This window comes from Psittacula echo (genome assembly GCF_963264785.1).
Source record: "Psittacula echo genome assembly, chromosome: 1".
NCBI classification, from domain to species: Eukaryota; Metazoa; Chordata; class Aves; order Psittaciformes; family Psittacidae; genus Psittacula; species Psittacula echo.
Window position 1 is genome coordinate 148,697,415 of NC_137735.1, and position 16,515 is coordinate 148,713,929.

General features: G+C 45.7%; 1 protein-coding gene and 1 long non-coding RNA gene across 2 annotated transcripts; both read left to right on the plus strand.

Annotated features, from left to right (window-relative positions):
• The first annotated feature begins 4,700 nt into the window (after positions 1-4,700).
• On the plus strand, positions 4,701-6,560 carry LOC308230326. The gene is made up of 3 exons (XR_013958536.1): positions 4,701-4,804; positions 5,367-5,590; positions 6,353-6,560. It is a non-coding gene; the product is annotated as an uncharacterized lncRNA (long non-coding RNA).
• A 920-nt stretch (positions 6,561-7,480) lies between these two features.
• LOC308217345 (ankyrin repeat domain-containing protein 7-like) lies at positions 7,481-11,500 on the plus strand (the record flags this gene model as incomplete). The annotated part of the gene is made up of 4 exons (XM_080610356.1): positions 7,481-7,683; positions 10,186-10,300; positions 10,544-10,717; positions 11,419-11,500. The coding sequence occupies 4 exons, from the start codon at positions 7,481-7,483 to the stop codon at positions 11,461-11,463; spliced, it is 537 nt and encodes a 178-aa protein (XP_080466482.1). The 3' UTR covers positions 11,464-11,500.
• Between the last annotated feature and the right edge of the window lie 5,015 nt (positions 11,501-16,515).

Sequence of the window (16,515 nt, forward strand, 5' to 3'; positions counted from 1 at the left end):
CTGGAAGTTACTAAGCACTACAACAGAGTCTCGTATGAAGAGAACCTGTGCTTGCAAAAGAAACTGAAGACTGTTAAAGCTGAGGTATGGAAAGCCTGTCCCTGTAGGAATAAACCTGCCGGTGCCTGTTTCTTCCCATACATCGTGAAAAAGGACAAAGCGGTATTCTGGGAGCCGGCAGGAGAGAGGCCTAAGGAAGTCAACAGTGATGCCCCCTGTCATAATTCATGAAGCCAGTGAAACCGTCAGCCAGGTGGCCTCCTCTTCCAGAGTGCAAGATAGTGTTACTTGAATCATCAAAAAGCCTCTGGTTTCTGTTGCAAGTAAGAGACAACCTTGCTCCTCAAGCCCACGGCAGAAGCTCTTGGTCAGGCTCTGGGGCAGTACTGCAGCAATGTCCTTTCTCTACTTTTCTTCCTCCCCTCCCCTGGTGATAAACATGGCTGGCCCTTTGGGGAGCTCCTCACAGGCTGCAGGGGCAAAGCAGCAGCTTAGGAGCAGCAGTCTGCTGGCTAGGTAGAAAAAGCGCATTTTGTTCTCTCTCAAAATTCGTCTCTGTTCCGAGGCGTTATTTCCCCATTCAGCACACTGCACATTTCTTTATAGTCTTGTTTATATGCAAGATGTTCCTTATTTGTAGCTCGCTAAGTATGTATGAAGGTTGTAGTCTTTGTTTCAGGTGAAGAGTGTGTAAAACAACGTGAACGTTCTTCATGGCTGAAAGAACTTTGAAAGGCTTGTTTGGGTTCAGGTTTTTTTAATAATACAGGTGTCAGAACCATGTGGCTTGACCTAAGGAAGAAGCAGGGCTTGTTTGTAGGTGGAGTGTTTGCACTGTTTATGCAAAGCAGAGTCTCGTCATTTTTTTTCCCCACTTCTCCGCCCCTGCTTAAGGTTTTCCCATCTTTGAGTGGCCTTATTGCAAGTGATCGTAAGCTACTTTCTGAGACAGGGACCACCTTTTGCGGTGTTCTCACAAAAACTGGATTGAAGAGGCCTTGGGGTTCTAAAATGGAAACCATCATAAATCTCCTTAAGAGGGAGTTGTGAAGTCATTTGTGTCAGAAGTCACCGAGAGGGCAGGAGAGGCAGCATTGGTGCTTCAAAGCGTGCTATAGGAAACCAGTAGAGGCATGGGAGAGGCCAGGACAAAAGATGATGAAGCAGTGCAGTTTGTGTTCATCTGCTAGTAGACACGAAAGCGTGAATGTACTCTTCATGTAGAGGGTATGCGCAGATACATGCAGTACCTGAACTCTTCAGCAGCAGCTGACTCCTCTGTATAAAAGCTCACCTGACTACTGTGGATTTGACAGATCCGGGAGTTGGAAGAATGTCAACTTCAGTCTGAGCATTGTGTCCGAGACTTGGAGACCCTCTTGGATAATAAGGGAAGGGAAGTAGCAGCTTCTTCCCAGAAGCTGCAGGACCTCCTGTTGACATCTTTTGGGACTAATCCTGCTATCAAAAATATGGAGGAACAAGTGCAGCGGTAAGAGAATAACACAGGGAAGCAAGCTGGCTGTCGCGTTCTGGAACTGTGCGAAACCAGCAGGATAGTCTTCTTGTGTCGCAGCAAGTTGATACGCTATTCTGGAGGGCGCTTTTGGATTTGACTGTGTTATTTCATGCTGTTCTTTCTGAACTGGTGCTCCGGTGGATTCCTGTAATAAGACCTGTATTTCTTTCTAAGCGTTGAAATGGAATGCTCCAGATTGGACGCCATGGTCCAGCAACAAAGCAGTAGGACTGAAGCCCTTCAGAGAGACCTGCAAGCCTCTGCCTCAGTAAGCTGGTCATAAACGTCCCTTTTTTGTGAGCTCCTGAGCCTAGTTACCTGTTTCTGTGGGGAAATTTTAAGATGAGGTTTTCCTGGAGAGCCTGGGGAAAACTCAGTTCCAGAATACAGGCTGCTCAGAAAGCAGCCTGGTCCATTCCCCAGCTTTCTGATTTTGAGAATTTCCCCCGGTACTATAGGAGGTCCTGCATGACTCTCCAAAGGGTGAGGATGTGACACTGGTTCATTTCCTTCATAGCAGCTTGTCTGGTGCTGTGTTCTGAATTTGTGACGAAAACAGTGTTAACAACACGGGGATGATGAATCCCTTCTCTGGAAGAGAGGGGAGTAACGGTGCAGCAAATCAAACAACTGTGTGAAGTTGGCTTTCCCAAGATCAGCTCCTGAGCCCTCTCTTAGGTACAAGTTGAGCGGGAGCAGTTCAGGTTTTGCTTTTCTAAATGGTGGCCTTGTTTCCCAGGACACGATGGAATGAGGCGATGCAGAAAAAATTCCGTAACATTGCTCACTAATAGCTGTCTGAGCCCACCCTTTCTTAGCCATGGGGACCCAGCAGTAGAGTTCCACAAAGCGCTTTTGAGGTTGCTCCGGCCGTTCAGTAACATGTAACCTTTTATCTACTCTGCTCGTTGCTCAGCTCTATTGCTAAAGCAGCCATGTGTCAGAGCTACGTTTGTTTTGAGAAGGTCTTCTTGTAGAAAGCGTCAACTGCCTTTGCAGTGGCTCATTTTTAGTCCAAAAGTAAGGTTTTGGGCGTGACTGTTGGAAGAGACCTTTTTTTGAATGACATGGAAGGGCATTATATGTTTAGGTGGCTTTAATTCTCAAGCTTCTACTTTCTCTTAAGGCACTCTTTCAAGTGCTTACTTACGCTAGTTTCCTTGACTTTTTGTTGTTGTTGTCGTCGTCGTTCATGTTTCTTAAATAAAAGACAGGACATGATATTTTATGTTGACTGGGTGCAGAAAAGGTATGTCTCTGGAGCGGGAGGAAGAGGAAGACACAGCTACAGATGACCATTGGGACCCTTTGCAAGTCTGGTATTTCCCGCAAATTTTTGGAAATAATCTGCAGCTTTGACCTAAAAAGAATACATCTTCCTCCACGACTGCTGTAAAAGCTGCCTTCTGACCGCTACTTAATTAATCTTTAAGTGCAATGGAAAACATAGAGCACCCGTATCTTGTCCTGTCAGTTCTGTAATGAAGCTTTGACTGGTGACAGCATATAAAAATTCCTCTAAAGCAAGATACACGGTTTCTGAGGAAACCAGAAGGGCCTAGGTATGGGTGTGTTTGATTTCCCATGAGCATCTCAGAATTTTTTTCCTCTACAGGTGGGTGACCTTTCCCAGCAGCTGGAGAAAGAGTCTAAAAAATGCATGCGGCTAGAAGCACAAAATTGCGATTTGCAAGAACAGTTGTCCGCCATGCGTGAGAGCCATGAAAAACTGGAGAAGAGCAAATGCCAGCTGGAAGAAGAGGTGGCTAAGCTCAAACGTCACATGGAGGCTAACATGGTGGATCACAGCCAGGCAGAGCAGTACGAAAGAGAGGTAGAAGAACGAGCTGTGCAAGGAAGAAGACGAAGACTAAGAGAAGTCAATCTGGTTCCTCAGGTAAGTGAATTTCTCACGTGTCTGTAGTTGCTATTATAGATTTCTGTTATGGTCACCATTACCTGGGGTTTTATTTTTGTTGCTGGATTCCACGTGTTCGTGCTGTTTTCCTGGAGTGTGGTGGGAGAAGGGAATATGGCTGGCCCAGCTTACTCACTGAGTAAAGCTGGGCCCTCAAAACTGAGTATGTGCAATTCACTGGCAGGCAGGGAGAGATCAGCCCCTGAGCTCTCTCTTAAGCACAGGCTGAGCGGAAAGCAGTTCAGGTTTTGTTTTTCTGAATGGTGTCATTGTTTCCCAGGACACAATGTGGAACCTGAGGAAGGCCATCAGAAATTATGTGAAAGCTGTTCTTGTTTGAAAAGAAGTTCCTGGCTTCACTTTAGTTTTAATACTGGGTTAGCAGATGATAATTACAGTCTTGATGGCCAATCTCTTCATCAATTTCTGTTCTCTGCCGCCTCTCTACCTCCTTCTCTGTCCGCTGTCTGCAGGTTGGTGAACTTTACGATCTGCTGGAGAAAGAGTCTAAAAAATGCACACAGCTAGAAGCACAGAATCGCAGTTTGCGGGAAGAGTTTTCCACCGTTCGTGAGAACCATGAAGACCTGCAGAAGAGCAAATGCCGGCTGGAAGAAGAGGTGGCTAGCCTGAAACATCATATGGACACTAACATGGTAGATCGCAGTCAGGCAGAGCGATACAAAAGAGAGGCAGAGGAACGAGCCACACAAGAATTAAGACAAAAACTAGAAGAAGTCAATCTGGTTTTGCGGGAAGAGTTTTCCACCGTTCGTGAGAGCTACGAGGACCTGCAGAAGAGCAAATGCCGGCTGGAAGAAGAGGTGGCTAGCCTGAAACATCATATGGACACTAACATGGTAGATCGCAGTGAGGCAGAGCGATACAAAAGGGAGGCAGAGGAACGAGCCACACAAGAATTAAGACAAAAACTAGAAGAAGTCAATCTGATTTTGCAGGAAGAGTTTTCCACCGTTCATGAGCGCTATGAAGACCTGAAGAAGAGCAAATGCCGGCTGGAAGAAGAGGTGGCTAGCCTGAAACATCATATGGACACTAACATGGTAGATCGCAGTCAGGCAGAGCGATACAAAAGGGAGGCAGAGGAACGAGCCACACAAGAATTAAGACAAAAACTAGAAGAAGTCAATCTGATTTTGCGGGAAGAGTTTTCCACCGTTCGTGAGCGCTATGAAGACCTGCAGAAGAGCAAATGCCGGCTGGAAGAAGAGGTGGCTAGCCTGAAACATCATATGGACACTAACATGGTAGATCACAGTCAGGCAGAGCGATACAGAAGAGAGGCAGAGGAACGAGCCGCACAAGAATTAAGACAAAAACTAGAAGAAGTCAATCTGTTTTTGCAGGTAAGTGGATTTTTCACACGTGGCTGTAGTTTCTATTATAGATTTTCATTACGGTCATCATTTTCTAGTATTTTATTTTTGGTGCCTAATTCCGTGTGTTAGTGCTGTCTTTCCTGGAGTGTGGTGGGAGAAGGGAATATGGTTGGGCCAGAGGGCTTTTATGTGTGTGCAATGCGCCGGCAGTTCCCTGAATCGACATCTTGCCCAAGGTAGATTTCCATTTTGCAGGTTTTGGGCAGTATGGCTGCATCCTGGTCTTGTTCTCACTGCTCATCTTTGAATGGGTGTTGTAATTTACAGGAATCCTTTTCTCTATGCCCGAGACAGTGTTCTTTCATGAGTAGCTTTGATGAAAAATAGTGCTAAGAGGGGGGTTCCTTCTGAATGAAAAAATTATCTCGTGTGGTATTTCCAGGGTTTTGCCTTGATGGCTGATGGTAGTGAGGAGGCACACTTGCCTCAATGAGTAAAACTGGGCTCCTGAAATTCAGTATGTGCAATTCACTAGCAGGGAGAGTTCTCTTTTCCTTTGCGGTTGTTGAAAGCTCATTATCTGCTTCAGACACAGGCAGTTTCCCAGGACAGATCAGAACAAGTCAGAGGCAGTCTTTATGATATGAGATACAGATTAAGAGATCTTCAATGCGAAATGGCCAACATGCAAAAAAACAGCCATCAAGAGAGTAGTTTTCAACAAGAATCCCTGTGTGCGGAACTGGAAAGGTACAAAAAGCTGTATCTGAAGGAAGTCGACTTTAGAAAACACCTAGGAAATGAACTGGAAAGGTGAGTGCCTGCTTTTTTGGAGCGGTAACAAGATGCTACTTTTTCCTCATGCAGTTTCCTCCTAAAATCCCTCTCCTACACCTCGTGGGCATTACGTATGTAAGCGTAAGATGGCATATTTGTTAGGAAAGTACCTTCAGACCCTTCCCCTTCATTAGAGCTGTCTCTTTAGTGCTTCAGCAGTACCACTGATCGTGGCATTCATAGGGCATCTTTTAAGTTCATTGAGTCTTTTTGTCAATCTCTAGTCATCTCGTCCTCTTAATTCTGGGTATGACAGGAAAGATAAATTTCAGGTTCCTTATTGCTTGAATAAGTACAGGCCTTTCAGAGAACAGAATTTGATACTGTGAAGAAAAAAGAAGAAGAAAGAAATTCTTTTTTGACTTCAGTTCAGCAGCGTGTCTGAGGTTGGATCTTTCCTTGGGAAAGGGAGAGTAGCTCAGAGTTGTTACACAGGTGATGTACCTTTCAGAAGAAGCTATGTAAACACGTGGCATTCACAGGCTGCTTTGAAACCCTAATGCTGAGAAGTCCCAAGTGTTGGTAACTCTTGCTGCTCCTTGCAGGTAGTGTCACTTCTTGGAAGCAAGCTCCAAAAAACCTCAGATCAAGCAATGCTCTTCTTTTGGATGCTCTTAATCCCTTTCACTTTCAAAAGTCAAATAATAGTCATAGACCTGGAGGGTAACTTTGTAACCTTGTAACTTTTTGTAACTTTACTACCAAAGATGACCCTCTGTATATTTCTGACTGTTTCAGAGCTAATGAGAGACTAGCAGAAGCCAATGCTAAGCTCCTTCAGGAGCGCCGTAGGAAAAGATTACCATTCATAAGCAGCAGTGCCAGTGAAGATCTGTTTGAAAGTCCAGTTCAGTGTTCAATTGAACCAGGACATCTTGGCAACGCTTTGTCACTGAACACAAGTCTGTGTTCAAAGAACCAGCCAAAGCACAGAAAGGGCCCCAGTGCGATCAAGAAACGGGGCTTCAGCCTCTATGGAAAATACGGTAAGCATTTTGAAATAGTGTTCTCAACTACTGCTAAAGAGTATCCATAAGCAAAGTTACGTTTTTTAGCCTAAAGTTAGAATCCATTTATAGCTCCGAAGTGTATGGTCTAATATACTGAAACAACTGCTAATGATCAGTTTGCTTCTGACAGGTGACTCAGGAGGAGGAAGTTCAGACCAAGCATCCTGGTCCTCAGCAGCCCTCCCTCAAGGCCAAGGACTGTTAGGACACACAAACCACTGATATAGCAAGAACCTCAGCATGGTGTGACCAGCCCCCCCCACCCCCCCCACCCCCCCGAAGCTTTTGAATGCGATATGAAAGCGTCTCCCCTTGACGCTTTGATTATCAGTAGATGCTGGAGCAGAAAAGTCCCAATTCCAGAAAAGAAGGAGTGGTTATACTGAGACAGAATGTTTGCCTTCCACTGACTAATTCACAATGGGGGGAAGATGACACTTTTGTGTTGCTAAGACCCGGCATTTAATTCCAAGCATTTTGTTCCAACCTGGCATTTAATAAACTGTGAAGTCTAGCATGTGTCTTTGCGTACACGTTGGCTGGTTAATTAACACCAGGCTCAAGATGCGGTTTGAAGGAGCCCTTCTCTTTTTGGCGAGGCATTAACGTGAAGAAAAAATTCATCCCCCGCTTCCTTCTTCTCGTCGCCGGCCAACGGCGCCTGCGCGAGGCGAGCCGTTGTGTGAGGCCGCGTCCGTGAGCCTCTAGTGGCCGGCGGGAGAACGAGCTCTGCCCCCAGCAGCTGCGCCGTGCCGAGGCCGCTCCCGGATCTTCGCTCGGGCCCTGGCACAACTCGTGTGGTGCTTCCTGCCGTTGCTCCCCTGAGGCGGGCCCGTGCCCGCGTTCCTGCCGCGGCATGAAGAGGCTCTTCGGGTTCAGGAGGAAGAGGAAGGCGCAGCCGCCCCTCGGCAGCGCCTCAGCGCCGCGTCCCGCCGGTGCGCACGATCTCCGGCAGAAGGACCTGGGCAAGCTGCACCGCGCGTCCGCCTGCGGCGACCTGGCCCAGGTGCGGCAGGGGCTGAAGAAGCACGGCGTGGACGGGCGGGACAAGGCGGAGCGGTAAGGGGGGATCGGTGGAGGGAGGGCGCTGAGGCGGGATCGGGAGGTCGTGCAGTGCCAGGAGCAAGTGCAGCCCCCGGCAGCAGCTCAGCGGCGCTAGGGGCGAACGGCCGCGGCAGTGCGGGGAGCGGGAGGGCCGCTCGTAGCCGAGCTCAGCCCTCGGCTGGGTGTAGGAGTCGGTCTTGCTCTGGCAGAAGCCCTTAAATTCGGCCTGGCATCCAGCTGTCGCCTTTTCCCCGGCCTTCTCAGTGCTCTCTTTGACGGAGTCGCCCTTCTTTGCTTGGGGGGCAGGAGTGGAAGGGAGCAGCCTGCCAAAGGTGAGTTGCACTTGAGCTGAGAAAGCTGCACTCCCTTAACTGAGGGTAACTTAAGGAGGGTTAAGCAGTGCGGGCGGGAAAGAGCCACAGAGCAGAATTAACGTGTGGTTTGTTGATGGTGCGTGCGCAGTTGCCTGATGTACCTTTTCTGACTGCGGTGTGGCAGCCAAAGCAAGAACCTGATTTTAGGTGGCAGTTACTTTGTTCGGTACAGGTAGTCGGTATCTTGGGCTGGAAGGTCCAGGCGGCAACTTGCAGGAGAAGCCGCTGCTTCTGGCAGGTGTTATTGTGTGGGGTTTTGAGTCAAGCATGGCAAGTGCTTGGCAGTTGTATCTTAAGGAGGAGTCCTGGACTGCAGCGTAGCTCCTAGCGATCCGTCGTAAGCAGAAGGGATTCAGCTTCAGTTTCTGGGTCTTGTGTGTGTCGACCCTTTAATGAACTTTTCTGAAATGACTCAGAGTCAAAACCTTCGTGATGTTCGGAAGAGATCCTGGTTTTACCCGAGTAGCTCAGCTCCCTAGGCTGTCTGTCCTGAAGACTGGACTTGTGCCAGGCAGCTAGCTTCCTGCCTCAAAAAGACCTAGATGTGTAGGAGAAGCAGGGAAGAGCATGGTAAGCAGGCACTTCAGTAATGCTGGAGGTGTGCCTGAGTGTTGCCAATCAGTACTTGTTTATGCAGCTGTAGGTGGGGGATGCGGTTTTGAGGTGGACTGAGTGTGTTCTGTGCATATTCCAGGTGTCTGAGTGGAGGTGCGCAATGGCATTTCTGGAAATAGCTGCTGAATGTTTCCGTGTTTCCCCTGTACCCTAAACCCTCTGTGAGGGTTGCAGGCCCACCAGTGCTTGTGGGTGTGATGTGAGTTGCGAGTGACCACCAGATGCAGTTGTGTTTCAGAGTTTCATCGGGTCCTCCAATGACTGAAAGAGTTGATATCACTGGAAATAGAAGTGAAGAATAGGAAGTGTGGGAAGTAATGGCTGAAATGTGTGCTTTGGTCATCTGAATATCTCGGTTCTGGTCCTTGGGACTTCCAAAAGCAAAATCCTGTACCAGGGATGGAGCAAGTATCGCACCCACAGGCTCCTTCCATAAAATGGGTCCTGTAGCCCATAGGACCTCCCGGAAAATGCACTTTGAACAACATCAGTTAGGAGCAGGCGTTTTTTCAGAGGTGCTGTAACGAAGTCTTCAGCCTTGCAGAAAGAGATGTGCAAACCTCAGCCCAGAGTTGGAAGTACTGTAGGTGTGATGCTGGCTAGTCATGAATCCTGGAGCAAAGTTAATTGCTCAGAGAGATATACCTTGTCAGCTGCCTGTCAGAGTGACCTCTAGAGCAGCTTGTAGCCGCTGGGTTATCTGCTCAAGCGCTGTTAGAAGCGTGTGCCACCAACCTGCAGTTTCCCTGTGGTCTCCCAGTGGCATGGTTTTGTGGGGAGAACTGCTCAGGCAGTTCTCTCCTACCCCATGGGGGATCAGTGTAGGATTGCAGCCACAGGAGGAACAAGGTCTGCCCAGGGTCCCCAGGGCTGGGTGGCAGAGCAGCTTTGGTGTTCTTGTGGGGACAGGCAACTGTGAGCACTCCGATGTTGTTCTCTGCCAGCCCGTGTCCTGAAGTGTGTCTTCTGTGGAGCTGAGCAGGCCTTGCTTCAAGCAGAGCCATCTCCTTCCCTGTTGGCGGTCTGAGGGGCTTGGTTGAGGAGGCTTGCAGCAAGGGTCTGCTGGTTTTCTGAAGGCTTTTCTGTTTGCAGAACCGATAGTAACTTTTTCACGTGTGTCATGTTTCATAGTGCTTAGTGGCAGTAGGAGCTTTATGAAGGAGTCCACGATCATCTGAACCAGTCCTGGTTAGCTTTCAGATACCATCAGTCAGTTGTTTCCTCAGAGATGAAGGGTTCTGCATACTCACATGGGAATTTCTCAAAAGTTGTGGTAGTCATTCTTGCAATGCTCGAGTCTGTTCTCCCTCTGAGAAATAGCACCTTAGTAAGTGGACGCTGTGGAGACTTTTTGCCAGCCAGCCTCAGGCATTTGGTGTGCAACTACCATTGCTGGTAATGGAATGAGAAGTCTTTTCTTAAGCTTGCTTTTTGCAAAGTGAAACTTGTGATCATACTGATTTATCACAGCCTGAAATGATTTCCTTAGTTGTTTGTCTGTGCTAATTTAATGTACTTTAATTTTTAGGACACCTCTGCATCTTGCGTGTGCAAATGGCCATACGGATGTTGTCACATACCTCGTAGAAAACAAGTGTAAGCTAAATCTTTTTGACAATGATAACAGATCGCCACTGATGAAGGTATGTGCAATATGTTACGTTCTTGTAACTGGAGCTTATCGATTATGCACTAAATGATGTATCTTGCCAGATTCCTTATATAGGCTTCTGTAGAGCCGTGTGTATTGTAATTGCTGTGGAACAGGCATATGTTAGTTAATCTTTGAGGATGCTCTTTTATTCCGCTATAGGGAAGCTGGGGGAATTGTAACAAAGTGGAATGTAAATGTTGGAAATTTTTCCCTTCTTGTGTGCTGTTCCCAGGCAGTACAGTGCCAGCAAGAAAAGTGTGTGGCTATTCTGCTAGAGCATGGTGCTGACCCAAATCTGGCAGATGCAGGTGGGAATACTGCCCTTCATCTTGCTGTTATATCTCCTAATACATCTGTGGCAGGGCTATTACTTGAGCGTAACACCAGTATTGATGCCCAGAATAAGGTAAATTTTCAGCTTTGTTACAGAAGCTGTCTCGGAAAGTCATGTTAATGCTCATCTTGAGGGGGCTTTTTCACTTTGATTTTTAACTTGACGGATTTATATGTCCTGTCAGGAAGAGATAGTGGAATTTCTTCTTAAAAAAGGAGCTGATGTGCACGCTCGAGATGAGTGTGGAAGGTGAGGGATAGGTCAGAACTCTGCATGGGTCCCTTTAGTATTCATTAGGTTGGATTGATGAGAGTCGTGGGAATGAGCTTTGAAAAAAAACCAGGGAGCCACACAGAAGGAGCTATTTCCATGTGACTTGTGAAAGCAAGTCTGCGCTTGGCTGCTCTCGTACCTCAGTGGATGATTTTTGCACTGAGGATTGCAAGAAGGCATTGTGTGTGGTGGCCCTTCTGGCAGGAAAGGTGCCGTTAGCTCAGCAGCATTGCCTCAACTTGAAAACCCATCCCCTGCATAGCAGCATAGCTTGTATATAAGTATTGTCTATGTGGAAGCTTTTCCGAAGCTTGAGAATTTAATTGGTTTGACTCCTTCTCCCATTTTATTGTTGCTCTTAATACTTAATGAAAACCGCCCTTTCTTTTGTTCATTTTCAAGTAACGGGGAAATACTTTTTTTGAGAGCAAATATGAATAAAAATAACTCTAGTGCCTACGTAATATTATCTGTTTCCTATAATATTTTGGACGTTTCAGAACTCCACTTATGACCGCTGCTTCTGGTGGGGGAGCTTAATTTGATAAAAGCTCTTCTTCATTACGGTGCTGATGTTTCCCATAAAGACACTAATGGGTGGACAGCTGAGGATTACGCTGTTATCCATGGGTATTCTAGGTAAATTTTCAACTTTGTCATTGGAATAAGTTGTCTGTTACCAGTGTCTGTTGTCTAAGTTGCTGGTTTTGGGGTAACAGCACCAAGGCTTAATGGCATGTTGAGACCAGCCTCGAAGCTGTGCTCAGTAATGTCTTCCAATATATATTGCTGCTGTGTTTAACGTTAACTCAGAATTGATGAAGATTTCCACCCAGAATTCTCTGATAGCTTTCAAATTTTGTTGTGAAGCTCTCACGTGCCCAAAATACAAAAAGTGGCTGTATCCTACAGTTAGCCAGAGGTGGCACTTGGCAAACTGAAATGCAGGTGAACCCTCTCCCCAGATCAGCACCTTTGTCCTGCCTGATTTCCCCTACAAGGACCAGGAACTACGAGCCTTTTGTTTCAGATGAGATCTAACCGATATCCCTTTTGTTAAAATCTTTGGCGGGAGGGTTGGAAGGGACCTCAAAAGATCATCTAGTCCAACCCCCCTGCAAGAGCAGGGTAACCAAGGTGGTTGTGTGTGCTGAAAAGCAAGGCTGAAGAAAATGTACCAAGCAGGAAAGCAGTAGTTAATGGTTTTGTAGGTCTGAATATGCATGTATAGGGTAAACATGACTGTAGTGGATGTTGAAGTTTGTAATAGTCATGCAGTAAGTTCTCTGTGTGTTACCCTTAGTGAATACATCTGAGTATGTGAATCCATATGGCTATGAATATGTGTAGGATGGGCAATGAGTGGCTGTTCACTGTTCTGTTAAATGGTCTGTATAAATACGTGGTTACTTTTACCAAAGATACTTCCTTTCTTTCTCTATGTAGTCTCAGTAAACAGCTGTCAGAATACACAGACTGCTGTCAGAATACACAGACTGGAAAAACACGGGAGAAGCTTCTGCAAGTGATGCACGTAGCACTCAGCACCAGGCAGGAGCTTGTGACTTTACGCTGGGTGCACCTGCTATGGACAGAGGAGGTATGATCCTTAACCATGGAGTAGCTCTTGAGGAAAATCAGCATGTCATTTTCTTTAGGTGGCTTGTATTATTAACACTTACTGTGTTCACCATTAAATTCCGTGGAGGCACACGATGGGTGGCACAGAAGGTTGTGTGAATGTGCTTATCTGTGGCTAGTTGGAGGTGCTTCTTGTCAAGCTGATTTGTGTGCTACATGTTTGTTTATAGGATTGTTGCCTTGTGCTTGTCAGGTTGCCCATCTGTGTAGGTTTTCCTCTAGAGAGAAGGGGGACAGGGAAGGAGCTGGGCACAAGTGTTTTTGGTCTTCAGGTGTGCAATTTTACCTACAGATGGCCATTCATCTTGTGCAAATCCAATTGCAAAAGCAGTAGGTTTATCTTCAGTAGTTGTTCATACTTTTGTAGTTGGGAAGCATCACATGAGTTAGCAGGAAGATAACGGGTCATGCTGATTTCCAGTGAGTATATATGTCTTTGTTTTAATATTAGTACTCATCTGCAATAAAATTTTTAGTGACTCATCCTCTTTCTCACCATCAGTTACATTTTTTTTTTTTTCCATGTAGTTGATTAGAGACATACTCTAAGAAAAATTATCTTGGAATGGTGACTTTGTTAGCAACAACAATGTAGCATTTATGTTGTATCTTCTTGGACATTGCTTGATTTGGAAGAAAAACGATCTTTTTCATCCACTTTCAGTAATTTTATTAAATGAGCTTTAAAGAATCCTTATTAATTTGTGACCTAGGAAAACAATTAAATTGCCTTGTGATCCAGAAATTCAGTTCTTCAGTGAGTTTTTAAAAGCCTTATGAGCTCACATAGCTGTTGTGGAATATTAGAAAATTAATACTTTAATGTAAATGGAATTTTGTCTCGTCCTTTAAATCTCAGACCCTACAGTGGATTTTTTTTTTTTTTCTTTCCGGGTTTTCAAAGGTGTTGTGTCAGCCCTAGCATACTGAATTACAGACTCTTTAGATTTGAAGTTAGAATTTCTTGGGCAGAAAATAATAATAATTATGCAATTTTTCTAAAGACAAATTCAGATTTCTAGTATGACTACTGCTGCTGCTGCTGAACCCAGGACAGTCTACAGTGACAGTATTTTTTTAGTTACTGCACTGCATATTAGTGATTTGTTTCTTCAGTGTTTCCCTGAGTCCCTACAGAAACTCTTGGGTTTTCATCATAGAGTTCCTGGAAAAGAAATGAGTGCTTCAGTATGTTTTACATCTCCTGAGGTCAGGAAAAGTTGTCCTGTATGACCTTCTAAGAGAACTGGGAAATGGAAGAGGGATGAGAAACCGTCTTGAGGCCCCTTCTTACCTCTTTAAGTGTGTTTTTTCATAGGAGTCCTTTTGCCACATTCATTCCATGTATCTGTGATAAAATCAATTTAAGCAAGACTCCCTTCTGCTTCGAGACAAATGTTATGGCCTTGTCACAAAGAAATTGGATGTAAGGTAGCTGTAATAGCAGAACCCAGAACCACACCGTTTTCTGACTTGAAATATAAAATTTTACTAAGTAGGATGAGTAGAGCAGGTGGGTAGGTGATTTCTATTCTAAAACTTGTGTTCCACAACAGATAGACGTGCATATGCACACAAACATGCATGCATGATACTCACACAGTCAGTGCACCCGGTTTGGTTCAGTTCTGGCTTTCCCTATAGCCCTGGGGAAAGAGGATATTTGTTCTGACTACTTGTATCTGCATTCTGGCTGGTGGCATAGCTTTCTGTATGTGAACAGTTCAGCATGGTCAACTCAATGCAAGCAGGACTTTTATCTTTAAACTGAGGTAGGAGGGGTCTGTGTTTGCATCAGTCACCAACTGACACAAGTTTCTAGATGAGCTGGTTAAAGGCAAGAAGTTCTGGGTTGCTTTTTTAGTAGGGATAATAAACATGCTAAAACTGTAACTTGTGATGAGTGAGTGTAAATAACAGAATGGCTCAAAGTTGTGTGGCAAAGCGAGTACCGAAATCAAGATTTCCTTCAAAATTTCTCGTCAGTGGATCTCCAAAGTTAGTTGTTGGTAGCTAAGGATTTTGGGGATGCTTAGAGGGAGGGATTTTAAGTGTGCTGTATGTGGAAAGCACTTTACAAATATGAAGGAATTACATTTGCAATCTGTGCTAGGCAGAGGCTAGTCAAGTCGAGGGAAATACAAAGTTGACAGTAAATTTCTGGTAAACTGTTTCAGTATTTCAGAATACTGGAATATGAGTATTTTACATGGAGCAAGTAAATTAAGTTACACTGTTTGAGGCTGTCCCTTGAGAGTAGACTTCTGTAGATTGTAACTGGTTTTGTTCTAATGCTTACAATGTAGAGTAGGCCAATATTCACAGTACATTCTGCACTGCTATGGCTTTGTTGATGTACTGCTTGTGTTCTCCAAATTCGGGGAGTTCAAATTTATTCTGATATCATTGTTTCATCTGTCCTTTCCATGCCTTTTCCTAAATGGATATAGGAATGCCACAGTCTCCTAACCAGGCATCAAGAATGGGAAAATCAAGGAAAGGTATTCAATGCAGTAACACTTCAAATGTGAAACATGTTTTAACAAATACGAACGTTAACTTACCTATGATGTTTATTATCCTGGAAGAGTCCCTGTTTTCATGGTTTTGGTTTTATAAATTAGATGTGAGAGCAAGCTTTGGGTGCTTTTTATTTGTTTGCATGTTTTGCATGGCTCCTTTATTATTGAGTATCTGCTTTGTGTCATTAATGGTAGTAAATTTCTTTCTTTCTTTATTTTAAAATATGCTCTTCTATTACTCCAAAATGGCAATGGACTTTAATTAAAGTTTGAAACAAGAAGCCCCCAGGGACTGCTTTTCTAGATTCTGTTTCTATGGTAGGGCATTAAGGTCTGTGTGAAAACTAGCTCATGAACTTTCTGTGTTGACTTCTAAAGGACAATGTGACCTGGTTTTGATCATTGCTTAGAGTTGCTGTGCATTGAAATCATAGAATCATAGAACAGTTAGGGTTGGAAAGGACCTTATGATCATCTAGTTCCAACCCCCCTGCCATGGGCAGGGACACCCCACACTAAACCATGCCACCCAAGGCCTCATCCAACCTGGCCTTGAACACTGCCAAGGATGGAGCATTCACAACCTCCCTGGGCAACCCATTCCAGTGCCTCACCACCCTCTCAGTAAAGAATTTCTTCCTTATATCCAATCTAAACTTCCCCTGTTTAAGTATGAACCCGCTACCCCTTGTCCTGTCACTACAGTCCCTGATGAATAGTCCCTCCTCAGCATCCTTGTAGGCCCCCTTCAGATACTGGAAGACTGCTATGAGGTCTCCACGCAGCCTTCTCTTCTCCAGGCTGAACAGCCCCAATTTTCTCAGCCTGTCTTCATACGGGAGGTGCTCCAGTCCCCTGATCATCCTCGTGGCCCTCCTCTGGACTTGTTCCAACAGTTCCATGTCCTTTTTATGTTGAGGACACCAGAACTGCACACAATACTGCAAGTGAGGTCTCACGAGAGCAGAGTAGAGGGGCAGGATCACCTCCTTCGACCTGCTGGTCACGCTCCTCTTGATGCAGCTCAGGATATGGTTGGCTTTCTGGGCTGCGAGCGCACACTGCAGCCGGCTCATGTTCATTTTTTCATCGACCAACACCCCCAAGTCCTTCTCTGTAGGGCTGCTCTGAATCTCTTCTGTGCCCAACCCGTAGCTGTGCCTGGGATTGCTCCAACCCAGGTGTAGGACCTTGCGCTTGGCATGGTTAAACTTCATAAGGTTGGCATCAGCCCACCTCACAAGCGTGTCGAGCTCCCTCTGGATGGCATCCCTTCCGTCCGGCGTATCAACCGAACGACACAGCTTGGTGTCATCGGCAAACTTGCTGAGGGCGCACTCAATCCCACTGTCCATGTCACCGACAAAGATGTTGAACAAGACCGGGCCCAACACTGATCCCTGAGGGACACCACTCGTTACCGGTCTCCAGCCG